This window comes from Pleuronectes platessa, chromosome 22, assembly GCF_947347685.1.
Source record: "Pleuronectes platessa chromosome 22, fPlePla1.1, whole genome shotgun sequence".
NCBI classification, from domain to species: domain Eukaryota; kingdom Metazoa; phylum Chordata; class Actinopteri; order Pleuronectiformes; family Pleuronectidae; genus Pleuronectes; species Pleuronectes platessa.
Genome location: NC_070647.1, coordinates 9,809,085 through 9,835,534, shown reverse-complemented (window position 1 = coordinate 9,835,534; position 26,450 = coordinate 9,809,085). Strand labels below are relative to the sequence as shown.

General features: G+C 40.7%; 4 protein-coding genes across 9 annotated transcripts; 2 read left to right on the top strand and 2 right to left on the bottom strand.

The window, feature by feature from the left end:
* Positions 1–988: 988 nt before the first annotated feature.
* tnnt2e (troponin T2e, cardiac) lies at positions 989–16,511 on the top strand. Of its 6 annotated transcripts, XM_053415113.1 has the most exons (14): positions 989–1,122; positions 3,366–3,525; positions 4,557–4,731; positions 4,894–4,914; positions 6,043–6,057; positions 6,574–6,594; positions 7,201–7,225; positions 7,312–7,372; positions 7,988–8,104; positions 8,189–8,266; positions 9,175–9,284; positions 9,453–9,543; positions 10,116–10,156; positions 15,094–16,511. In XM_053415113.1, the coding sequence occupies exons 3-14, from the start codon at positions 4,710–4,712 to the stop codon at positions 15,311–15,313; spliced, it is 822 nt and encodes a 273-aa protein (XP_053271088.1). In that variant the 5' UTR covers positions 989–1,122; positions 3,366–3,525; positions 4,557–4,709; the 3' UTR covers positions 15,314–16,511. The 6 variants fall into 6 exon arrangements, with proteins under 6 accessions (XP_053271088.1, XP_053271084.1, XP_053271083.1 ...); XM_053415109.1 differs by lacking the exon at positions 4,557–4,731 and having other exon boundaries at positions 7,204–7,225; XM_053415108.1 differs by lacking the exon at positions 4,557–4,731.
* On the bottom strand, positions 12,094–23,842 carry LOC128428848 (dynamin-1-like protein). Its single transcript, XM_053415107.1, has 18 exons — positions 23,627–23,842; positions 22,239–22,380; positions 21,274–21,320; positions 21,116–21,187; positions 19,779–19,865; positions 19,364–19,526; positions 19,157–19,277; positions 18,521–18,652; positions 17,685–17,891; positions 17,357–17,477; positions 17,060–17,215; positions 16,883–16,972; positions 16,701–16,793; positions 15,551–15,604; positions 14,316–14,426; positions 14,114–14,223; positions 13,354–13,513; positions 12,094–12,893 (listed from the first exon to the last, which is right to left on the bottom strand). The coding sequence occupies exons 1-18, from the start codon at positions 23,726–23,728 to the stop codon at positions 12,837–12,839; spliced, it is 2,025 nt and encodes a 674-aa protein (XP_053271082.1). The 5' UTR covers positions 23,729–23,842; the 3' UTR covers positions 12,094–12,836.
* Positions 23,843–23,969: 127 nt separating this feature from the next.
* stmp1 (short transmembrane mitochondrial protein 1) lies at positions 23,970–25,571 on the top strand. The gene is made up of 3 exons (XM_053415093.1): positions 23,970–24,130; positions 24,400–24,453; positions 25,127–25,571. The coding sequence occupies exons 1-3, from the start codon at positions 24,116–24,118 to the stop codon at positions 25,196–25,198; spliced, it is 141 nt and encodes a 46-aa protein (XP_053271068.1). The 5' UTR covers positions 23,970–24,115; the 3' UTR covers positions 25,199–25,571.
* On the bottom strand, positions 25,246–26,365 carry LOC128428834 (small lysine-rich protein 1). Its single transcript, XM_053415092.1, has 3 exons — positions 26,324–26,365; positions 26,158–26,209; positions 25,246–26,034 (listed from the first exon to the last, which is right to left on the bottom strand). Exons 2-3 carry the CDS (start codon positions 26,158–26,160, stop codon positions 25,771–25,773), a joined length of 267 nt encoding a protein of 88 aa, XP_053271067.1. The 5' UTR covers positions 26,161–26,209; positions 26,324–26,365; the 3' UTR covers positions 25,246–25,770.
* Positions 26,366–26,450: the final 85 nt, after the last annotated feature.

Below are 26,450 nucleotides of genomic sequence, written 5' to 3'. Positions count from 1 at the left end.
TCTCTCGGCACCGGAAGTTGCGACAACGGCGCCAACTAGCTAATGAGACAGGTGAGACACGCTAGCACCAGCTGAGTTAGCTCATAGCTGCTAAGTTAAATTCACGAGTTATTTATATTGCCGCTCCCTGAAGTCCTGCTAGCTCATGTTATAAACAGGAGATATCAGTAGCATTAGCTTGTTAGCTAGTGTTACCTTGGTGCTAGCAACCCAAAGGTGGTGAACATTTAGAAATGGACACTTCTATAAAAAGTCAAATTAACAGTAAGGAATTATTTGCATTGTGCTACTTTATGAGCTGAAGCTCGTGTAATGTAAACATTTTATCTTCAGCTTTTTAGCTAGTGTGACTTTGCTGCTGTCAACCAAATGGAGGTGAAGTATAAAGCTTTGAAATTCTTTCTACAATATCTTGATTATTCAACAACATTATCATTCATTGTGTTGCTTGTTTATATGTTTGACTTTCCTTGTGACGTTTTTATGGTCGAACAAATCAAAAGCATTTTCATTGTTTCCTGAATGTGAGCCTTGGCTGATAATCTCCTCCCGGCTCTGTGGACTTGTAAATGTAATATGTTTTTGTCTTGGTTTTTTATCACCATCAAGCAGACTCCACAGCAGCACTGAATATTTGATGGTTGATGGGAAAAAGTTTTGCATAAATTTACAATCTCCAAACCCTTGCATCGCTTTCTGCTACTTCTCATGTTGTGCTTCAGCAGCACAGAGCCGCCCAGTGCGGATGTTTTTTAATTTTTTTAGAAACTGAGAGAAACAAGGAAACAACAAAACTTCACAAGATCAATTTTATTTTCTGGCGTAAAAGTCATTTGAAGTGGAAACAAGTTGTGTGTCCAATTTCAGGCCCGGAGTGAAGCAGATTACGCGGAGCACTTGAAGGCAGCATTCCTCTCCAGGTACAACTCATCTCTCTGACCCCACCAGTAGAAGTGACAACCCCAACCAGTCAGAGAAGAGATATGTGGTCACATGACGGCCAAGGCTGTGTTAACTATGCTTCCTGGTGGGTTGGATGATTGAGCCTGTGTCTGTCTGGATGTGAGGATAAGACCTGACCTTACTGGTAATCCCATCTCTTCCTCTGGGAAACACAAGGAGGTAAGAGCATGACCTCTGGGCACATCGCTGCAAAGCCCTTACAACTCAATGCATGTCATTGAATTTGCATCGATGTAAAGTTGATATATTTTGCATTTTTTGATGAAATTTTACAGAAACGATAGTGAGATGTGCTGACGTCAATCTATAAAACCTCTCAGCATGAACTAACAACTTGCTGCCACTCATACAAAGCCTTGAATGAATGAAATTGGCTTAGACATTGCCTAAGTAGCCTCTTTAAGATTTTATGATGGCTTTTTGTGTGATGTATCCTGATCCGAGCGGTGCATACGCTGGTGAAGAAGGTGCTAAGCTCGCCCCTGAGGCTGTCGTGTTTCTAGCATGCTTCGGGGTTTGACTTTAATGCAGCCTAATGCCAGAAACCAGCACCCGCAACATTCCTGCCACTGTCAGACTCTGTGTAATTCCATCTTTTCAGCCAGACGGGGACTGACCACATGCATTAAAGCAAATGCATGCTTAATACCCCGGCCATGACAGCCCTGTGAATTCTTTCTGGGTTTTCCAGTCAGTGCTTTCCCTCAGCCATCTGGTATTTGTCTTTCTCCTCCTCCTCCGCCCTCCCCAGTCTCGCTCTCTTTCTCTTCACATTTCTCATTCTTTTTCTTTCAACGTCAGCTGCTCAATCTGATGAAACAAGTAACAACCACGCTGGGACGCCAAGCGCCACATCGTTTGAATTGGAGTAGAGATGTAGTAGAATTTTAACAGAAGCATGACTTCTTCTTCTTTTTTACTGTAAACCATATGCAGGGAAGGTGTTAATATGCCATGCAGAGATTGAATATGCAGCTGGGCCTTTGAAACTGGTTGGAAAGACAGAACTGCAGCCAGGCAGCAGGAAGAGAAGAGTTGGATGTGGGGATGTGGAACCACTTTTCATATCCAAACATCACCCTGTAAATTTGTGCATCAAAAATGTTACTGCTATTACCAAAAAAAAAGAAGCACTGGACTTCTCTCTGGGATGAGGGAGATGTTTAAGAAATAGGACAAACCCCTGAAAAAAAAACATGTTCCCCATGTCAACCGCAATGACAGAAATAGCCTGTGAATGTGCGCCCCCCCTTTTACTGTATAAATGCTGAGGTGAGCTCAACCTATTGTCTGGAGGAGCAACTCAACACCTGTTCAAAAGAATGCTCTATTATTCTTAAAAATAGACCCCTGCTCTCCCCTCCCACCACGGTTTGGACCTACCCAGCCCAGCTTTTATGATCTGGGGATTTATATGACTGTTGTGCACAGTCATATTCCAACATGTAAGGAACCCAGTGGTTCAGCAGCCTCATGACAACCCAGTGTTGTTCTATTGTTCTATTATATATGGCCGTTCTCCAGCAGAAGAACTACATAAAATGACAGAAAGCATCTTTGAGACTCTGATTTTGTCCACGTTCATTCCAACAAGGAGGAGGGTGGGTTTACTGTAGCATGTCAGCTGGTGGCGCTCGAGATGCTTTGGCTTCACTTCTCTGACTTTTTTCACTTGAATAAAAGATGTTACGTTTGAACCCCAAATCACATTTGATATGACGGACATCTCTTCCGGCGCAGGTCCTCAAAGTGTTTTGAGCTCCTGGAAAACTTTTGAGTGTTTGTATTGAAGCTGATACAACCTGCGTAGCTTCAGATGCGTCAGAGCGTCCCTGAAGAACTTGTGCAGTGCCGGTAGTTTCAGAGCTGCTCAGACGCCAGTCCGCCGCCTGCAGCCTTGATCAGTGCCAAGAGGAAATGACTGAGGATTAGGCCTGGAGTTGTTTAAAGCCCTGGGCCCCTGCTCGCAGTGCCCATGGTGGAACATTTCAAATTCTACAATTGTTCCAATCTCCCATCACGTAGCCAAGCTTTTCTCACTTTTTGTCGGTTTTTGCTTGGCTGTTTACACAAATGATAAAAGCGGAGAGTAGAAGATGAGAAACCATCTGTCCAAGGGAAATAAATCTCAAGTGCCCATAACCACGTTACAGTCGATAAGATAACGTGGAAATATAATGAAGTAAAACAACAAATCAGAACAAGAAAATCATTCAAATCTATGTGAACAGCCCTAATTATATTGAACCCCAGAGAAATGAGCATTGAGGTGTGTGTCATTGTAACAGCTGAGTTACATGATAAAACTCCTAACACCAAAAAAGGGGCTTCGTTAAAAAATTAATTTTGAAGTGCTGATGTCTGATGTTGGGATTGATTCTGTGCCTTCCTCTTTGATTCAGATCATTTGAATCCAAGATGTCTGAAGAGGAAGTTGAGGAGATGCAGTGAGTGCTCTTATTTCTTCTTCTGAGCGATTCCTGTGTTTTATGTGCAGATCATATTTTTGTCTTATTGGTCGAAAAGTTCCAATCTTCACTTCTTTTCTTCTCAGAGTCAAAGGTAAGTAAAGGCTTTGAGAGCGTTTAGTGTTTTTTTTCTTCAAGCAAAATGTCACTACCAAGGTACATCGCTAGAGTAGCTGACCCGATTATGTCTTTTCCGGGGTAGAAACGCAGAAAGAGGAAGGTAAGAACTTCTGCACGGCACTGTGTGTGTCTGTGTATGTGGGTGTGTGTAGAGTATCGTTCCCTACATATCTGCTGTCAGCGATGAAAGCCATGTTTTCTGTTTGAATGTGTTTTCTGTTTGAATGGGCCGTCAGCTCATGTGTAACTGTCACTTTGCATCAAAATGATCTCAATCCCATTTTTAGCCTTCGTACATCTGTATATTTAAATCTCCTGGCAGAGGTTGCGAGGAAGATTTTCTCAACTTCTCTGAACTTATTATTTTGTCAATCATCATGTTTTGTTTTTGATGTTTACATTTAAACTATAAAACACCCTTACAGCACATTTGCTTGAGTGGCTTTATCTGTACTTTTACTTAACAGAAAATCTATATATATATTTTTTTTTATTACACTATATTTTTGGCAGGTTTAGTTAGAAACAATTATCAAAAATTATTTAAAGAGTCAAATTGAAGTTATGAATTTTCAGCCGTACAAAGTCTTTAATGTATTGAAATATTATGTTCCAGTCTTAAATACATTTACGTTTATATTAATGTATATTTAACTCCCTTTATATCCTTTCATTGTGCTTTAAAATAAGTTATAGTGAAGAAAAAAAATTCACTGCATGAATATTTGTCAATAATGGGGAATTTTCAGGTACTGTGGTTTTTCCTTCATATATGTCGTACTTGACATGAGTCCTAAAAGTCCTAAGTGGGACTTGTTGAAACCTGCAGAAACCCTGTTCTGAGTATTTGTTATTCTCACTAGATAAAATTACACAAAGTAAACAGAAAAATACATGTTTCTTTCCTGTTGTTCTGTAACATGTTGAGATTCTGCTTTGATATGTAAAATGTTACAAAACAGCACAAGGCCTCACGTTGTGATCAGACATTGTTCCCTGTGTTAGCTTTGTTCAGACGGAATGTCAGATACCAGCAGTGGGTTTTTCAGTTTCTCCCGAGAGACAATATCACAGTTCTCAGAGTTTGACCAAATCCCAGCTGCGAGCTGTTTGCCAGCGTCTCACTGATCCACTAATCCATAGTCTGCTTGCCCAGTCATGGAGACACTGAAAAAGGAAGCTTTGTATGAATAGTTTTTGTCTGTAAATAATGCCTTTTATTTATGTTTCTTTACTTACGAACTGTGGGATGTTATTGTAGTGGAGTGTGTGTCTGGCAGCATCCTGTTGTTGTGTTTTTGTCCTCATTATTCTATTTTGTGTTTTTTTTGGCACATCAAAGAAGTTGCACCTGAAGTAGAAGGTAAATCTCTTTTATTGTTCTATTTTTCAGTATAAACCCAACTGCTTCTGCTATAGAATAATATAAAGGTAGAAAATGGATGACATTAAATGTTAACTTGATATTATAGTAGTTATTTTAGTACCTGTGTGTAATACTGCTCATATCAATGGTTTTGCATTATGTACAAACTATATAAAAACTTTTATTTTCAATTAGAGCCTCTGCCTGCACATAACAGTAAAATAATGTTTGCCTCTCGTTTACCTTTATCAACGTAATGTTCAGTTTTCACTCATCACTGTGATGTTTGGCTGCGAATGAGCCGCCTGCTGAGTTATTATTTGATGAATTCATTCCAAAATTAGATATCTGCTCTGTGAAAAGTGAGTGTAGACTCATCTCAGACAAAGGAAAAAACCACTTCAGATTATTTTTGGAGTTTTATCTATTTACTGACAGAAGATCATTTCCTCCCTAGAACTTATTTTGGTGGTTTTCCCTTTAGTTGAGTGTTAAGGACAGATGATGTTGCATGTTGTTAAGCCCTGTGTGAGTTCTGAATATTGGCTTTACAATTTGATTGACTGATTGAAGATGAACAGATTATAAACATCTGAAACTGTTCTTTTTAATTTGGATATTTAAACCTCATCTTGTTTGTTTATTCTACTGTGTGTCTCATTACGACAACATGATTAGTCATGTTGTCGTAATTATTTAATTATTGTTTGTCACCACCTCCTCCCATCGTCGAGTAATCAACAATAGACTTTGAGTTGAGCTCAAGCTTTTCTTGTTCTTATTTGGAAAAAAAGAGCCTTGTAATTTGATCTTTGCTAAAATAAGGTCCACCGTTTTTTGTCCCACAACGGGGAAAATTCTCAATGTTCGAGCAGCAAGGGAAGTCAGAAGTTAACATCAGTAAATTAATAAGTACTTTTAAGTGAAGGAAAATCTATAAAATACTATAAATGGAATAAAAACAAACTGCACTCTTCTTTCGACTAACTCAACTGCACATTCTGACCCATTACCTCAGATAATGTTCATGCATCGTAGCTAAACAACACAGAATATTTTCTGATCAGCTGTTCTCCATTTCTTCCACCGATCATTGAATTGTCTGCTCACATCACCTCCACAAAGAGCCTCCACAAGAAGGTAGCATATAGTTGTTTTTAAGCTTTAATGCATGGTGTGACTGAATAACACTATATCACTCTGGCTTCTGTACCCCACCATGTTTCACAGTCACTGAGCTCAGGAGAGAAGATCTTACACCTTATATTTGTTGGAAAAGATAATACTGCATTTTCAATTCCCTGTTGCGGATGAACTCATATGTGGTGTAAATGCTTTGCTTTTTTTATTCTTCCCCTCATGCCTTTTATATTTATTCTGATAATACACTTTTATAAAACAACTGCCTCCACTGACTGAAGGTAAAGCTTTCATGCCCTGAAACCCAGATAATACTTCCACTGTAAACTCAATATGAAAAAGCATTCAGACGTTGTTTATACTTTTTATTTCTTCCCCTGGAAGTCAGAAAACTTTTCCAAATCAAAATATACAAAGCAGAAATCAGCACGGAGGGAAATAGCATTTGCAAATAATAAAGTACATCCATTTATGTTCTGCCAGCTGATTTTTTTTCTTTTTCTTCTTCTACTGTAGAGTCTCCAGTTGCAGATGAAGGTACTGTTCGCTGCTGAGGAGGATTTTGTGATCATTATTGTTGTCTAGCTGATGTGTGTGTTTGACAACTGCTGCAAAACAACTGCTCTGCAACATATGCTCACAAACACTTGCCAGAGTAAAAGCTGTGTGCTATTTCAAAAACAGGATATTGGGATATTATGAAGATCCCCTCGTTGTTTCACTTGTACATTGTGTTACACATGCTGCTCATTATGTGACAGCTGCACTGGACATCGTTCATAAAATGGCTACAGACAGGAATGTAACAAAAAAACACAAACCATTGTGCTGAATCCAGAAAGTGATTATTTACCGACAGTACATATGTCAGAGTGTGAGTTGAGGGTGTTTGTGTTGTAATAAATAATCTGTTGCTTAGATGTTCCCAGACCACGGGAGCGAGTCAAGCTCAGTGAGCTCTGTCATTTTATTTATCGAGGATCAAACAATGTGACGTGAAATGCACAATTTAGACAAATACACTGTTTTGTCAATATTAACATTTTAGTCTTAAATAGATTAAATCAATAAACCAATACAAAATAAACTGTATATGAGCATAAAGTGGTATCTTAACTGTGATGTCCCTTCTTTTCACGACAGTAGATGACCTAAAACCCAAACCAAAGTAAGTCCTCTGTCAGTGTTTATATCGTCCAACTGCTGACAAACTGGGTAAAGTTCTTCTTCTAACCCAGTAATGTTTTATTTTAGAGCGTTTGCTCCAGCGATGACTGTGCCAAAGATACCAGAGGGAGAGAAAGTCGACTTTGATGTGAGTGATTGATGCCGTTTCAAAAGAAATGTTTGACATTTGGGGATTTTCTTGCTGAGCATTTGATGAGATGATTAATTTATTCAGAAATATGATGCTACACTAGCTTATCCTAAAGACGGGAAGCAGTTCTTACACCAACGGTTTTTGTACAGGTGAACCAATCTAGATATATTGGATTGCTTCGGATGATTTAAATTTGTTTATTTGAGATAGTGCCAGGTCAGCTGTTTGCCACAGTTAACAGTCTCCACGCTCTGCTATGCCATTTTAAACTATACTAACTGACTTGACTTATGTTTAGTGCACAGAAAGAAGGTCTATAAGTGTAATTCCCAAAAGTCAAACTATGTCTTTGAGCAACACAGATAAAATCACTTAAATTGCCTGATTATTTTCCATTAAGAGTATAGTAAAAACAAAGACCCTCTTTTTTCTCAAGTTTTGTGGAAATCCAATCAGTTGGTTTTGTGTTATTCTGCTGACTAACAAACAAACATACAGAAGGGGGTGAACTAGGGTTAGTACTAGGTCTTACTTAGAATTTGAGAAGAGAATGTTACAAATGGAGGTCCTCTTAAGAACAGCACTTCAAATGTGTGTATATGGCTGCAGGACATCCAGAAGAAGCGCCAGGAGAAGGATCTTGCTGAGCTGCACTCTCTGATCGAGGCCCACTTCATCCAGCGGAAGAAGGACGAGCAGGAACTCATCACTCTCGTTAACAGGATCGTAAGTCTTCCAGGAACGCTGGCCAAGATCGCTGGAGTGATGCATTGAATCACACCATGTGTTTGTGTGTGTGTGGATGTGCAGGAGAAGCGTCGTGCTGAGAGGGCTGAACAGCAGAGGATCCGTGCTGAGCTGGAGAACGAGAGACTGGCACGTGTTGCTGTGAGTAATCGCCGTCATCTCATCTTTTTCAGGACATGACGCTGTATACAACAAATAAATGACTGGCACCCTGCAGCTCCACCTAGTGTCCCTAATATGATAAGGGAGTTGGGATTGTGTGTGTCCTGGTGAGCAATCTTCTCAGGCTGCAGGGAGTGGCAGATACTGGGTGTAAAAGCCCATGTCAACAGTGAAGAAATACCCTATCAATTATGTTTCACCTATATTTCTTTATTGTCATATCCTATAAAGCAGCAGAGGAAGGCCAATCTTTGAAATATGAGTGTGCTGCTTACTGATGTCACATTACAGAATTGTCACAGCAAAACATTTTAAGAATCTGAGTAAGAAAAATGATGTGTTATACCTCTTCACTGTGTTCGCACAATACATAAGCGGTATATCAATAATATATATATTGAAGTTGTATTATATTGGTACTTATAAAAACTTATTTTGTCGTTTTATTGCCCAGACCTAGTTGCTCCATATGAGCTGGGTAAATGGACAACTGCCTGGGATCAACGTAGTGATTATATATGTGTTGTGTTTACAGCTTGTTTCTGCTGCCCACAAGAGGCCAAAAACATGTTGTTAGAAATCAATATGAAACTTGTTGTTATGATGAACAGATTTTCTTGCAGCTACTCTAAAGGTTACCTAAGTCGTTGGCCGGTGAACAGGTGTTTCTATTCCCCCGATCATGTTGTACAATCTGTGCTGCAGGAAGAAAAGGAGAGGAAGGACGCAAAGAAGAGGAAAGCTCTGGCTAACATGACTCACCAGTATGCTGGCGTCCAACTGCTTACAAACATGTTTTTGAGTTTAGATTTTAAATAAATAAAGGTAATCAAATTTTGCTTCCTCTTTTATCCCTTTCCTCCTGTATTTATTCTTCCATCCAACAGGACGGCAGGAAGGAAGCTAGGAAGCAGACAGAGCAAGAGAAGAAAAAGAAGATCCTGGCTGACAGGAGGAAGCCGCTCAACATCGAGCACCTCAGTGAGGTCAAACTGAAGTGAGGAGAGTTTCCACTATGAACAGCGCTGTAGTCGGCCACATTTCTAGTCTGATCCATGTGATTTGTTTGTGTATAAACTGCCATCAACTTCCCCTTCCCGTTCCCTGTATTAGTTTTGACATGGTCTTTTAGTTTTCTGTTTTTTAACTAGGTTTTGCTCGACAGGGAGAAAGCCGATGAGCTGTGGCACTGGCTTATGACACTGGAGGCTGAGAAGTATGAGCTCACAGAGAAACTGAAGAGACAGAAATATGATGTAAGTACTTTGCCTCTGGATGTTCATGTGCTGATTACTCTGTGAAATTACATGAGTGAAAATCATTTTCTCCAAACTAAATTTTTTAACCATGTTATCGGTAGAAAAATGGGATGACAGCGTCTTCAGAAGAGTTTGTCTACTGAATTGAGACACAGCTACTATCTAGTAAACTTTAGAAGTGCTGGGCTAATTTAGTTGCTTTTTAAATTGCATCTGGCTCCAGCTCCATACAGATGATACTGGCATCAATACCATCTCCAAACTCATGGAAAATTAATTACAAACATATTTCCCAAAAGGTACACACTATACATTTCAGCTTTGCTTGCAATTTTTTTTAATGTAATTTAGTTTTTAAATTGACAAGAAATCAATGAAGTATGACGTGCCTAAAATCTAGTTTAGATAACATATTGTTTATACAATTAAGCTTTGATTTATGTGCTTATATCAATGGGATATACCGATTCTCTGAAAAGCCAAATAATGTGAAAGCTGAAACGTATGAACTACTAATGCAAGACTGTCCTCGGGGCAACTATCTAAAATGAATGTGGCCTGACTTCCAGATCAATGTGCTCCAGACCCGAATCGCTGTGCAGCAGAAGTTGTGAGTAACAGTTAATGAGGAGTGTGAGGCTCTGGTTGTGTAGTTTTTGCTGTTTGTGTGCTGGAGGCTCAGCAACCGAGTCCTGGGCAGTGGGGATCAACACAAACAGTAGGTGAAAGTGGTTGTTGTCCTGATGAGGAAGGTTGCACCAAAAAGTCAGATTATGTTGCTACAGCCAGTATCACCACTAAAGTAGGCATCATTTAAAGAAACTAGAAAAACAAGACAATAATTATATATGTTTGAAATCATTTGGTTTCTGGATGAGAGTTGTATGTAGAGATCAATACCAATCTTTATCTGTCTGGTCAGTGTAAAATTAACAGCTTGGGCCTGACTCTGTCCAAGGCAAAAAACTCCACAGTTAATTAAAGACGTTTGAAGTGAGATATTCATGCAATGTTGGCAGAATGGAAAACCCTCTCCCTCCATTTAGAAGAATCACACATTATTCCAAATTTTTGTAGCTGCCAGAAATAACTACCATCCCCAATTTTAATGTGCGTGCAGGTAATTCTTGATCAAACAATATGATCTTTGGACTAAACCAGGCTAGCCATTTACCCAATTTCCAGTCTTTGTGCTAAAATAACCTGACATTTGGTGGACTAACACCAGAGTTGTATACAATCTTATCATTTTATTAAGTGAAAAGCATCTTTCATAAAATGTAGTATCTGGAGGCGTTGGTTTCATTGACCTTAAATCGGCAAACTTTCATGAAAAAAATATTTTTGCACAGTATGATCCAAAATAAGATCCCTCCACAACATAATTCCATCTGTTTGACAGCGAACATTTGATCTCAGTCCCATTTTGCTGTCAGTGTCTCATCCCTCAGTTGTAGCTGAAAGGGATATTTTGACTGCTCATGATGCAAGAACACCCAAAATGCCACAAACACTGCAGCTCTGAGCCTCTGCTGCCTCTCCCTTTAGGATTTAGTTGATTGATAGACTACTAGATGTGGGTCCCCATCTGCCGATGAACATTTTTGGAATTCAGGTAAACATGTGTTGCCCTGCTGAGCCCCTCTCTAGGATTATAGTGTCAGATCTTAAGGGCAAAGGACTCCGGGGACGTCACAGTGTTCTTTTTGCTAGATTTGCTAGAAACCGGCAAGTCATTTATTCTAGATAAGCGATGCCACACTATACTATTGTCTTTTCTAGATTTTTGAAGCCGCACATATAGTATGTCTGTTTTCTAGGAACGACGAACTGCGGTTGTGGTTTTTTGACACCATACTGTACTTTTATGTTTTCAAAAAATCTGGAAAAATACAATAATGTGCCATCACAAAACGTGCAGCTTCCAAAATCTTGAAAGCAGTCGAAACAAGTATATGGTACTGCTTAAAAAATTTAGAAAACACACAAGTAAAGTATGGCGTCCACAATCCAGGGAAAAAATGCATGACAGTATGGTATCAAAAATCTAGAAAAGTGCAACACGATATCATAGTGTGGTGTCCAGAAAGGACAACATAGTATGTCGATTTTGATCGACATCCGTCTTCACCGTAGTATGGCAATCCTTCCTCTGGAACAGCTTGTGGCTGATGAAAGCCAAGGGATGTTGGTATTCATCTCTAGGGTTGCCTGCAAAATGATAGCTCCAAGACACAGGCCTTTGTGTGCAAAATATGTTGTGTTTCAAAGTCAGGAATTTAGAGAGCTGGTTTTCTTACCTTTAGACTGTTACTGCCTCTTCCATTCGCTGTAGCTGGTTCCTGGTCTGACAGGTTGCAGGACTCTATGGTATGGATCTCAATCAACTCTCTTTGCCTTACTGAACTCTAACTTTATTTTGACTGATAGTATTGTAAGACAATTTATATTGTGTGTTAGTCTTTGTGTTATTTACAATTTCATAAAATGTGTTGGTGCTAAAAAGTAGTTCTATCAATCCCCACATATAAATGTTAGTAACTCAAGTGGCAATAAAATACTTATATTTATTCTTTTGTGAGCCATCTACAGAGAACCACAGTGCACAGTAAATTTCACATGTAGATAGATATGTAAACATAATTAAATAACCTACAGCAGCACGCTGCAATAGTGCTTGTAACATTATTCACACACATTAATAAATAAACGTTTTGGCGATACAGTGTCAACATGATGGCCTCTCTATACAGTACAGTGTGGTGACAACAGTGCAAAAAAATAATGGACTATGTACACAAGTGACAGGACTAACTTTTTCTGCGATTCAGTAGCAAATTGTGCAGTTTGATTTCCTCAGATACGGACACATGACAGCTACTCCCAAATGAAAAGGCTGAGCAATATTTTTAGATTTTTTTCTAAACTTTCATTTCCTCATCGCACAAAAGTTTATTTTTATACTGGTTAACCGCTGTCTGCCGAAACGGTTCTTTGCCTTTTGATTGCTCCAGGAGCAAACTACACTTTCTACTTTAGCCTACAAGAGGCAGTGCATTCTCGAATATTCAATATAACACTAAGCTTTTTAAATAACAAATGAAGCCAACTTCAGTTTCTTTCAGCTAGCCAGTGAGCCAAAATGGTTCCTACTGTAGGTCTGAGCAGGGAGCAGAACAGTGCATTTTCATGGTTGCAAAACCTTAACTTCAAGTTCAGAGATGATAGGTTCAAGGAACGTCAGTCCTTTGTGCACGACGATGAGAAAACAGACGATGTTCAGCTCCATTTCACCACAAATGAGTTTCCCGGATCTCAGCAATCACCTGACCGGCTTTCTGCAACGCCTGTGCAAAATAAATTAAAACACCCATCAGCTATTTTAAGACATGAACTCCGCAGGCTGTCCGCAACATTAGATCCAGAGTTTGCTTGTAAAACATGGACAACGCAGCAGGAGATTCTCCACTCAGATGCATTCACAACAACACAGAAATCTCTGGAGCGTTCAGGTGAGGAGCAGCAGGCAGAGGCAGGACTTCACAAATTAATTCTGCTGCAGACATCACGTTTTTGTTTACATCAGCGTCACCTAAAGATCTTGTGGTGTCTTCGATGTGTATGGCTCATCCGGATATTCTCCAGACTTATTAGAAAATCTGTAGCCTGTCACTTGGACATTATCACACAAAGCCTCTCTGGAGAATGTCCGACAATTATACAGAGTTCAGTGCATGTCTGCAAGCTGCTGTGGAGAGCTTTAGCTCATCGAGAAAAAATACACACCATCAAGGTGGAGTGTGTTACCTGTAGCATGTCCGCGGCCTCCTTGCGCCGCTGAGCCATATCCTCTGACTCGGTCAGCAGATCATTGAGGAGGCCAGATTTATACAGCTGCCCAACAAGCTCACTCTGGAGGCTGTCCTTCACATGGTTGACCAGGAAGTGCATCACTGCCTTCGGCACACTGCGGCACACAGAGTGAGAGGGAAAACAAATCGAACAGATGGTTGAGAACAAGACGGCTGGATGATTGTGTCCTCCCCCAGATGGAAGGGCTCAAGTTTGACCCAGCAGGTGTGGCTGTCAAGGTATCGAGGAGAGATAAATACAAGATATGTAGCCTAATTAAGCTCGGGGGACCCTGCACCCCAAAAATATGGTGAAAAGTTGTAATGTTTTCTTTGGTAAGCTCAAATTTGACATTACGGAAAGAGATACAACTTCTTATTTTGTTCTTTTTTTTTTCAAATTATTATAATGAGACTCTAAATAAAAAATATATATTCGATATTTTCTTTAGGAAATCCATTTTATAAGAATCTTTGGGCTAGTTTATTCTTTTAAGGTAATTTCCTACAACAGCTGAGGCCTGCTGTTTTTCAACTTAAACAAGAGTAAATGCTACATTTATTTGAATTAATACATTTTATTTGTGCCAAAATTAAGTTTCTACAGCAGTAGATTCGTGTAGGATTTAGTCAAAATAAACTGCCTTGACTGATTATTGTGAGAAAACCAGAGTTGTCCTTCATAAAATCATCTATATAGGACTGGGAGGACCTACCTGTCCTGAATGTTCTTTCGGACGATGAGGAAGTACGACTTGATGAGGCGTTCGATGACCTCACAGTCCCGCTGCTCACGTGATGACAGCTTCCTGGCGGCTGGCACAGGCTGGAGGGAGAGAGTAGAAAAAGGTGTTTTTTTTCCAGTCGGTCACTGTTATCCTCGTACTGGGGCATGCTAACAGGTGGAAGTTACATTACCACATCCAGCAGGTTGACGGCTCCTTTAAAGGGGCTTCCAGGTCCAGAGCCGGGGGCTTCCTCTCCTTTCTTCAGCATCCCCCTCCAGTTGCCTGTGCCGTCCTGCTCAGCCTGAGGAGCAAGAAGAAAAATGTAAAAGCTGTCATCACACCACCCTCGCCATTGAGTCATCAGGACAGGGATCACCAGGAGAGGATGGTTAGGGTATAAACATAGACTGTATATAAAGATAGACGATGCATTCCCATTTCCTCCCACTATACAGAAATAAAGCCAAATATATTGTCTGTACAAACGCTGACATTTTGTGCATTCGGTGCCAGTCTGTGCAATGGTGATCAGGGAATGATGGCGCTGTGTTGAGCCCCTCCTGATACATGATCTCAACCAACCGTGAGTTAGTCTCAGCTGTCAATCAGGACATTAACCTTGTGTTTACAGCATCAAACAACTTGAAAAATAAACACTGATCATATGTTGTCAACCTTTATATACAGCCTATGGATATAAAACATTACAATCCTATGCAGGACAGCCACCACAGGTTTAACAGGCAGAGATTCCACAAGCTATAGATTTAAAAATGGGCACATTACAGTCTGTGTTCATCCTCTTAAATATGAATTTACAGCCAACGAATTCAGTACAAAAAGACTAAGTGTTTAAAGGAAAGGAGAGAGAGGAGGGAACAGGCTTTATGTGTGAGACAGGTGGACCAGCTTTAGGGAGAGAGAGAAACTGAAGAGAAAGTAACAGTTGTTAATACACGTCCACACAGGCCGAGGGGAAGCAATCCAAGAGCACGGCATCAGCAGACAAAGATCAGAGTGCATGCCAGCAGCCCATGCCCATCCACCCATCCATGCCCCACTGCCAGCCAGGCACAGAGCCAGCAAGCTGCGTACGTGCCCACCTTGGCACCATCCATGTCTGCTCCAGACGCGGGGGGCTCGACAGAAACCCCAGTTGGACCAGCCGGGCCTTTGCCAACAGACTAGCAGGAATATGAGAGCAGGAGTGGAGAGAGAAAAACAGAGAGGAAATGTGGAAAGACATTTGATGGGAGGAGAAGACGCTCTGCAGAACGAGAGAGGCGAGATCAAATTCCTGGACGGAAACTACCCGAAGCATTTGGTCCACAGATCCTCACGCCGCTGTGCTACGAGTGATTAAAGCTGCACAAGACCCCTTATTCTTCTCTGCTATTACATTTTCAAATAAGACTGTTCTTTCACCTTATCCCTGGGCACTGCAGCCGGCAGCTCTCTCATCCTGTTCCTCCTTTCCTCCTAGAAACACACAAAAAATGATTTTACTGGTTTTGGCTAAATTATTTCAACATATTGCAGATAATTTACTGGAAAACCCATCATTAAAACCCTACTTAAGTCAAGTATGAAAACTACAGAGAATGGGGTTTTCTAGGGTGCATCCTCATCTTATACACCAGGTTGTACATGATGGGATTCGAATGTAATATCACAAGGAAGTAAGATACAGTCTTGATTCAGGAACATCGATGGTGTCGTAGTAACATTATGTAACGCCTACGCACTCCCTGGAAGTGAATATGCTTTTTTACAGAAAGATGTTTGAGGGAACCAGAGGAATTATTATACGAGGTGGAGAATGAAACATTCCTCTTAACTCATTAAAACAGGCAATGTGTAAGAACTGACCCACTGTCAAATTCATTCTCCACAGAGAAGGAATATATAACCAGAAAAGTGTGGCATATTTCTCTGCTGTAAAGTCAAGGAAATGCACTCTTCATCCCCTTCACCAGTCTCATCGTCAAACCCTGATTTTAGGCAAAAACCCGGTGAACTGTCAGAAAATGTTTTTACATACCATTTCTGTCTACCTGTCATTTTGGGTGTACGAAGTTAATCAATTAAAAGTTCCAGGTAAAAAGTTTCCTGAATAATCTGGATGTTCAAGTTTGCTTTTTCTATACTTTGTTTTGGTTTCTGAATTTTTCCACTCCACCATTATCACCTTGATTTTTTTTCTTTTACTATACGTGACTTTTTTTAAACAAAAATTATTGGGTTTAAGCAAATTGTATGAAAATGTTGACACTTGAAATTGTGAACGGCAGAACCTTCTCAAAGTCTGACGTTAAAAGATGTAGCTGATCTTCTGCCCTGCACAGATGATGTTTGGTGAAATGACAATAAAGTTGTTGAGTCTGGATCTTGAATCTAAGATTATTTTCTATTTCATTTGCTTTTGTATATTCTAATTGAATGACATTAAATACTTTTTACATACTGGTGTTCACTGCTAGGCCTTGTAAGAAGTAACATCCACATGTCTTCTCTATTTATTCTGCCATGAAAATGTATGAATTTTTGTATATATATATATAGAGAGAGTTCAAACCTCTATATTGTTATTCATGACACCACAGGCATCTGCAAAGTCTGGATGTTTGGTGTTGATGTAGGCCAGCTCAATCGCAACCAGGTTGTGGACCTGTGACAAGTAAAGAGGAAAACGTCAGTCATCAGTTCAGCACAGAGATATGAGATCATGCTAGTAGAAGGTGGAAAATGCAGAGGTACCATCTCATTGGTGATGGGCAATCTCTTCCTCAGCAGGGAGGTTACCACTTCCACGATGGCCTCGTGTAGCTTAGGGAACCTCTGCAACTCCTGCACGACAATGTTGATATGAATGTCAGTATTCGAGGGAAAAAATTAAATACTTTCCCAGAAAAAGATGTGGGCAGAGCTGATAACCTGTGTGCTGTAGTTGCTGCAGTGCTGAATGATCCTCTGCATCTCCTCGTGGACCAGCTCCACACAGCGCAAACTGGGCTCCTCCAGGCGTTTCACCTGCTTTTTCACCAACAGCTCGAAGGAGACCTCTGGCACAAACAGCGACGGGCGCGGGCCCTGGTGTGAGGAGGGAGCTGCAGGTTAGTGTTTGGGCAATTTGTGTTCAAATAACTAAAATAGGCTGCATCGAGCAGAAAAGGTCATGTTTTCTTCTTGTAACAATGTCACTCTTTATGAGGAGGATGCAGCGACACTCACAGTTGCGTTCCGTATGGCTGTCAGGATATCTATGGTACTGAGTCCTCCCAGAGGATCCACAGACTCCAACGTTCTGCCAAAAGTCTCATGGAATATGTAACAAATTCTAGCTCCGCCGCACCTGAAAAACAGCAGCGGGGGGATATTAGCCGTGGTGTGAAGCCTTCCTCTCCTGTCAGCTATTCCCTCACAGCGGCTGTGCGTGCCTCAACTCACAAGTTGTGTCGTATTAAATGATGAAACAAATGCAGCTATTTTGCTCATTTCCCCAACGCTGGAGCAACAGCACCTCTCTGTGGCCAACCAGAGGAAGTGGGCCCGTACTCACAGCTCTGCCGTCTCGATGTACTTGGCCGTGCCCTCGATGGTGTTGCAGTATTCTGTGGCGAATTTGGTGATGAGCTGGAGCAACGTGGCGCTCTGGTCCTCGACGGGTTCGCCGTAGCTGCTGAGCAGGGACTGGTACTGAGCTGCCAACACGTTGATCCGTGCCTTCAGCTCAGGGAGACAGTCTCGGATGTGATGCATCAGTAACCTGACATTGTGACGGCAAAGGGCAGAGGGCTCAGATTTTATGCAGATGTGTGAACTATAGTTAAGCTAAATGCTTGTTGTCTGAACGAGAGATAATAATATTCCCCTTGATGGCTGATTAATGCCAGAACATTCAACACACTGATGCTGACATAACTTAATGTGTCCTGGTGTTTAAATCTATACACACACATCTGTGTCACGCATTTTACTTTTGGCACAGTCATTGTTCATGAAATAAAAGAGATTTCAGTGAATTACCTTATTCATTTTTACTCACATATTTTAACCATTCATGAATCTTTCTGAGCACAGTCCAAATCCTGTTCTAAGTTTGAATATTCACTATCAGAAAATCTTGGCTTCTACAAGTTAGACCAAGATAAATCATGTTAATTTCCTTATTCAAGCTTGATAAACTTTTTCTGTTGTTATATGATAGGTTGTTTTTGCCCTGGTCGATTTGTTTTATTGTTTATCAGCAAGATTATGCAAAAATTACAGTACCCAATAACTTTTGCCGCAGATCTGGCATTTTTTGTGGTTTCATAAGGCGACTGTGGGCTGGAGGTACACACTCTACTGAGTGCCGTAATATTTTTTCATGATATTGTTTGTGGTTATATTTACCTATTCAGGGTCCTGGCCAGGTACTTGGTTCCATTTCTGTTGGCAAGAGACGGATATTTCCTCTGCAGGAAAGCATATTCGTCCCGAATGGCATCGGCCACAGATTTTTTATTGTTGATGTCCAACTGGCTCCTGAAGGCAACACAACATTGAGATAATTAAAGCTGGAAAATATCAATAAATAATAACAATAAATACCATTAGTAACATCTTACATTATATATATATATATATATCATGATATCTAGTTTAATTTCGAGTCTGATTGATGCTGACTATAGTGAACTGCATGATACATTAAAGGGGAGAAGCTATTTCATATTAAACAACAACACACAGTGTAATTACTGTGATAGAAGCTAGACGGATGGATGGATGGAGAGAGAGAGAGAGAGAGAGAGAGAGAGAGAGAGAGAGAGAGAAAGGTAGATGGATAGAGATAGACAGGTGGATGGATAGATGAATATTTAGATAGATAGTGATACATCTGCCTTCAACAGCAGCATTAAAAATGTATTATGGTACTTTCATCTCTACTGAGCCTCTCTTTTCAATTATTACACACATCTCCATCATGAGTATTAAATAATTTATACTATAGTATATTCAGTACAGTAAACAATTAACTGCTCAGACCTGTTGACGACTCCGATGAGGCCCAGTTTGACAGGAATGACTCTGCCCATAAGAACATCCATCGCATCGGTACCAGCGTCCATCAGGTCCAGTTTGGTCACCACAGCAAGTGTCCTCCTGCCTGGTGAGTCACAGAAAAGCTTAGCAACACAGATCTGTTTGCCCTTTATCATTAAATTGTGATGTCTTCTTCTTAGTCACTCTCACCATCGGGGTCGACCTCCCGTGCCACCTTCAGCGCCTCCGAGGTGGCCATGTCTGTGTTGGCAGCCGTGACAGCCAGGATGATGGAGTTTGGGTTGGAGATGTGCTTCAGGATCAAATCTTTTATCTGAACCTCGATGTCCTTGGGCTGATCCCCTACGGGAACCTGAAGGGGACAATAGGGCGATAGAAAAGACACACAACGTGTCAAATGAACATGCTGCACCAGAGGGGAGGAACTAATGTGGCTGGAATCAAAGCCTGTACACACCCAGAGTCTGAAAGTTTAGACGAAGTAACACAGAGTTCATAATTCACTGCTCTGTACAAATATCAAATACACAACAGCATCGACCAGACAAATCTGGTAAAGCCTCATCTTAGGGAGGAGGAGAAGGAGGGGGGTGACGTGTGTTACCTTAGTGATTCCTGGCAGATCCACCAGTGTTAGGTTGACAACATGAGGAGAAAATATCTTCAGATGAATGGGTTCATCGCTGATCCCCTGCAGAGGAACAAAAACACAACACTTGTGTTCTTACTGGTGTATTTTTCCATCTTAGAACAAGTTACAAATAATTTACTAACTGTCAGAAAGCAGATTTTGCCTACTGGATGACAGTTTGAATGATAATGATATTAGATGAAACATTTTAATTCCCTTCTGCACAGCTCTTATCTGTGTTAATGATAAATACCCGGAAATGTTTGAAAAGTACTTTTATAATCGTCCTAGACTTTCAGCCTGAGATGAATTGTGTGCGCTCTCTCTGAGCCCCTCCAGTTTTTATTGCTTATTTTATCCAAAGAGTTTTAAACATAAATGAAAATGACTTTGTAACAGCTGGAACTGTTGTTAAACGACCTCTTGGGTTTTTGAAACATCTCAGAGAAATGGATGCATCACTCTGTGACCTGAATGTTAAGTAAAATATGAGGCACAAACTGTGGCTAAGTGTCTTTAATGGCTACCCAGAGGAGTGTGGGGAGGATGGGGGGGCCTGTTGGAAGTGTTGTGTCTAAAGCTGCTTGCAGACATGCACTGAACTCCGGATATTGGTCGGAAGGGCTGTACGTGAGAACACAAATGTCTGAGTCAGTTTCTCTGGACATTATCTGGAACATTTCCAGCCAGCCCGCTGTGAGAATAGAGTGTCAAAATGTCTGAAAAATGAACAGCAAGTGAGTGGGCGTGTTGATGATGTTTATTACCCTTATGTTTTAACCACGGTGGATGCAAAACAAAACAAAACAAAAATAATAGAAGTGTGGTTATGTTAAGTGCTCCTTCTTCTATTTGCTTTCTCCTCCGCTTTCATTTCAGAGTGTCAGGATTATTGTAAATCTCTGAACATATGCGTTTGTCACTAATCCCTGGTTCTGCCTGCAGGTAGCCCGGGAATGTGTGCTTAGTTTTATGAGTAAAAAAGTAAAGTAGCAAGGAATATATTGATCATGTTCCAGCCTCCCATCATTAACTGTTACATTAGTTCAATAGTGGTGCACCTAAACATTTATGTAGCTTTGTATGTTATTATTTAATATCTTCTCATGATTTCCGATCTCCACCGCTCTTTCCATCACTTGGTCGTCAAACAGATTTTTTCAAAAGTGAAGACAAAGCCTCTCATTCAGCCCCTGGTGGCAGGCTGTAGAATAGCTCATAAACTCAGCCACACCCCGTGCAGTAAATCAGGGGTCTGCTTTAAAAAATAAAGAGAACACAAGAAACCTCTTCATTTTGTATCATCTTACCTTATTATTCCCCGACACCCGCTCCGTCTCATTCTCGATTTCTTGCCTGATTTCATCGAAATCTGTGTAGATCTGTGTAAAGAAAAATAACATTTTTTAAATAAAAAACGAGGACAAAAGGCTGTTAGTGAAACACTTCACTTCTCAGAGGCACATACCGTATTTTTTGTGTGCAGAAACTTGCCCCACTCTTCACCCTCTCTACCTGCAAATCATAATAAAAGCAGTTTGGGTCACGCCATTCACTAAGCACTCTCAGCGTGGAGGAATGAAGTGTTGAACTACTCTGAGCAGGCGGCTAAGCAAACACAGAAACCACTAGATGCACAATAAGGATCGAGACCTGATGAGAGTTACTAGTCCTGTGAATAAGGCAGCAGGATGGATGGGGGTAGAGCTAGGAGGCTAAATTAGGTTATTTCAAAGCTGTATAATGCACCTCAGTGAAGAACAGTGGGTATTCACACCCTGGGATCTGCAAGTAATTAGAAAGAAAGAAACAGACATTCAAAACTGTCGCTGGCATCTGGGGACGAGGAAAACAATATATATACACAAGATACTATTCAACCTGGACACCAACAGTTTTAATCATGTGTCCTCCATTTGTGTGGAGAACAATCTAAATATTGTTAATATGCTCAACTAGAGAGCACTAAGAGAGCACACCCCCCCATATGGCTGAAAGGCCAATATTGCGATCAGATACATACACAGAAATTATCTACAAACTGTTCACACTAAAAACAGCCAAAGTACGTTTTTAAAAACTGGATCCTAATCCAGATCCAAACCATATTTTCCCCGTAGGTAGATATCAGCATATGCCAGATTTTTGGGAAAAATATCCTTGCAACGTTTCTTTAGGAATTGACTAGAACCCTGCATCTCAAATTGTGAAAAAAATATCCTGGATCCTCCCCCTGATCCAGATCTGCATCCAAAATTGATTGGGTTCTTCCCTAAGCCATACCACATCATCCACCAAGTTATTGTGTAATTCTGTTTTATAACAAACGCATGCAGACCCTTTGTCGGAGGTTCTTATAATCAAGCATCCGACCTGGGTGGTGAAGTCCTAGCAGTGAAAACCTGCTGAGGTCAGAGGAATGTTGGTACATACCACCGTCGTCATTTTTCCTCGAGTCTCCAGGATCCACGTGGACCAGCTGGAGGATGAGGGGTCGCCTAGTGACGACGCCAGTCCCACGAGGAAGGAGGTCCCTGCCCACCAGGCTCTCCAGCACCGAGCTCTTACCACTGCTCTACAGACCCAGAATAAAGAGGGAGACAGGGATTAGATATTGAGGTCATGTGGTCCATCGTTTGTGAAAAAACGGTTACGGCAACCCTTCACTTTGAAAATGTACGTGCATCCATTTCGTGGTCTTACGGTTAAGGTCTTCGGAGCAAAAAACTTAAGACAACATTTTAAAGTTTAATGACACTTTTGATTTTCAGTGCCAAAAGATGAAAAGGTTGCCAACTTTAGTTTTCTCCAAACAAATTCTACATTAAAATCTCCTGAAACTTGAAATGTAGACAGTGGGGGTCACCATGAACAAGAGTGAGGTGAAATATCTGTGTCACCTCTCAAGGATTTCTTAAAACAATAACTAATATCAAAAGGTTATGAGTGCCATGCTGAAAAAGTACTGGACTTTCCCCTTAATTTTCTCAAAGATATTCTACAGTAAAATCTTCTGAAGCTTGACATACTGACAGTGAGGGTCACCATGAACAAGTGTGACGTGAAATATATGCCACCTCTCAAGGATATCAAATTTATATTTAATATGAGCAAGTTATGAGTCACATAATGACTTACGTCTAAAAAACATACACATGATAGTCCATTATACTTGTTATTGACTCGCAGTGATTAGATGGGGGAGAAACCAGGGGCTGTATCCATCAACACCAGAGATGGAGGCTGCACAGCTGCATTGCACCTGTCTGTTACTCAAGCACTGACCTGGTTTCCCCTACAGCTATTCAGTGATTGAAGATGATCAAAATAGATGTCAGTGCCTCTGCCAGAGTTGACTGCAGATGAACTTTACAGCAGTGTAGTGTAGTTCAAAGTGTAGTTTAATGTATAGTGATGTTCAATGTTTAGTGTAGTTGAATGTGTAGTGTAGTTGAATGTGTAGTGTAGTTCAATTTGTAACTCAATGTGCAGTGTAGTTCAATGTGTAGCTCAATGTGTAGTGTAGTTTAATGTGCAGTGTAGTTCAATGTACAGTCTAGCTCAGTGGGTTTTGTAGTTCTATGTGTAGTTCTATGTGTAGTTCTATGTGTAGTGTAGCTCAATGTGTAGTGTCGTCTAGCAGAGCTTCCTGGGTAACTACCATCTCATGCAGCCTCTAAATACCTGTGGTGTCTGAATATGTAGCACGCTAGTTGAGTAGCCACAGCTAGCAGAGTTACCTTCATTCACACCTGTCATTAAAGCTAGCTTTTCTAGCTAGCATGGCAGCTAAATTAATGCACACACGACCAGCGTCTTACCTGAGTCCCGACCACTGCTATCTGCGGCAGCTGGATGATATCCGCCCCCACCGTGTTGAACACGTCCTGCAGCTTGTTTATCACCGGGATTAGAGCCTCCATGTTTGTGCTGCACCAAATAACTCACAAACAGCGGCTAATTTCGTGATGGAGCCAAAGTCATTCAATGTCCCACCGACACCACCATTGCAGCAACACCTACCGGGTGGAGGAGAGGCGCTGATTCTTCGTGTGGTCCTGGGAGGTGTAGTTCTCCTGCGGCCAAGAGCTGCAGCTCAAACAGAGGGAAAGACTACAAAATGGCGGCGAAGGGAAATATCGCGATAGTCTGCTGTCACGCGCATGCGTCCATGCCGTGTTGGTGACAGGCTAACTGGTTAGCCTAGCTGTTCGGTCGGTTTTGAGTCCAACTTCTAAACTCACTGCCTGTTTGTCAGTCAGCGGGTTCTTTAACTGTGGACGATTCGTTAACGACGTCTTTAAACCACCATGTTACAGTTCCTGGTGAGTCAAAGCAACATCGTCAGTCAAAATATCGATGTTTGTCAGGTCTTTTGAAATATGTCAGCGAAGCTATTTTAGCTAATGTGTTAGCATAGTGGAAACTATGGGTCAGTAGACTTAACCGTAGATAATCATGCTAATTAAAGTTGTCAGTTTCAGGAGACTGTTTAAATTAACCAACACAAAGTCAACACTTTACTACTACGTTGAATAAACATGAACATACGTTTGAGATCTCGTCATTGACATTTGTTTTGCCTCATCCTCAGGCTGGCTTCACTCTGGGGAATGTTGTGGGGATGTACCTCGCTCAGAACTATGATGTAAGTTTGTCTGGTTTTAATCTTTAGTCATAAACCTTCACAATTACAGGTCAATAAGTTAACGAGGTGATCTGCTTATCTCACTGTCCCATGTGGTCCTGCATCCATCCTCACCCCACCCCAGTTAGTGTGGTACCACCAGTTAGAAAGATACTTGGTATAGTCTGAAATAAATCGTATCCTTTCAAGTGTTATTAATGTATGTGTTTTGGTGGTTAGGTGTTGTTTCAATAATTGTTTGGAGATCCAGTCAAGGGTGTGGCTGGAGCCAATCCCAGCTGTCAATGAGCAAGAAGCTGGATACACCCAGGACAGGTTGCCAGTGTATTCAACATTTACAGTCTCACATTATTACCAACGGTCAATTAATAATAATTTATTACCCTAATAATATGTATGGTTTTGGACTGAGGGAGGAAGCTGGAGTACCTTGAGAAACATGCAAACCGAATCAGGATTATTTCTGAGGTGTTCAACACTGTGTCACCCTTTCTTGGACATATTGGAGATATTAGTAACACCTCAGTGTAATGCCGTACAGTGTAAAACGTACACTATGAAACTGGTACAACAGAAACCGAAACATTATACCCTTCATGATGTCTTGCATTGCTTTACAGCAGTGTACCTAATGAACTGAGAACTGATACTAACCATATTGTTTCTTTCCTAGGTCCCAAACATAGCCAAGAAAATTGATGCATTTAAGAAAGATGTGGAGGCCAAGAAGAAGCCTCCAGAGTGAGCGAAGCTGCACCCTGAGGAAAGCAAGAACAGATCGACTCTGCAGAGCAACTATTTATTTTACAGGGTTGTGATATAATGAGTGTACATTTGTTGAAAGGACTGATAATATATGTATGATAATATCAACAGTGCCTGGAACAGAATTTGCTTCCATTAGTTTAATAGGCACATTCCCATTGTAGCCTATTTTTGTAAGATAAATTTATATTACACAAGTGTCTATTTGCTCTTTTGTGTTGTATTCGACTACATTTAAGGAGATTCTTTCACAAAGCTTTCAAATTGTCAAACAGCTGCCAAAGTTCTTATGATGTTTGAGTTAACAATTCTGAATCGGTCATCTTACAATAAATCTGATGATAAAAAAAGTCTTTCCCTCGTGGAATAAGTTTTGTTTAATGTAAGATTTTAGTGAGGAACTGATGATGCACTACATTACTACAAGTTAAGCTGGGGTGTTATTTCAAGTTTGTCCACTAGATGGTACCATTACCAAGGTATTCAAATTTAACTATCAATCTAATGCTAATGCAAAGAAAAACGGCTTTTTAGCTTTGGCAAAATTATGATCTACTTTTTCTTCTTCCGTTTTGTTCCCTTCTTCTTCCCTTTCTTCTTTTTTTTCGCATTTGGCCACCCAAAGCCTCTGAATGCCAGACAGTCCACTGCATTGTGGGAGATGTAGTAGACGTTCTCCCTGGCTGCTAGACTGAATATGTCCCCCTCTGTCTTGGTGGTCTTGGCACTGGACGACCTCTTTTTAGGCGTTTTTAGACCGCCGGTCTTCTTGGCAGGACTAGAACTGTGGGACCTTGATTTCCTGGATTTGGTGGGCTTTGAAGAAAACATAAGAAATTTACTCAGAATAAGTTTGGATCCTTCACAAAGACCATATTGAATAGTTCACATTGAACTATTACAATTCAAAGGAGAAAAAAAGTTCTGAATATACTTTACCATGGTGAAAAACGACAAGGCTACTCTGAGTGTGAGGTGGTTTTCTACCCATCTGCAAAATACAATACAAACACTTGAATTCTGTAATAAGAATCACATAAAAGTGATTAAGACAAACAAGATGCTTTAGTAACAAACAAATTCAGAGTGTATTCATGTATCTTACCAGCTCTGGACTTGGCACCGTTGTATGTGGCAACTGAATGGCTTCAACTTCGACAGAGACAACCCATTTGTTTACATTCTGTAGTCATAGAGACAGAGTGGACTGGCTCATGAATGACGGGGGTTGG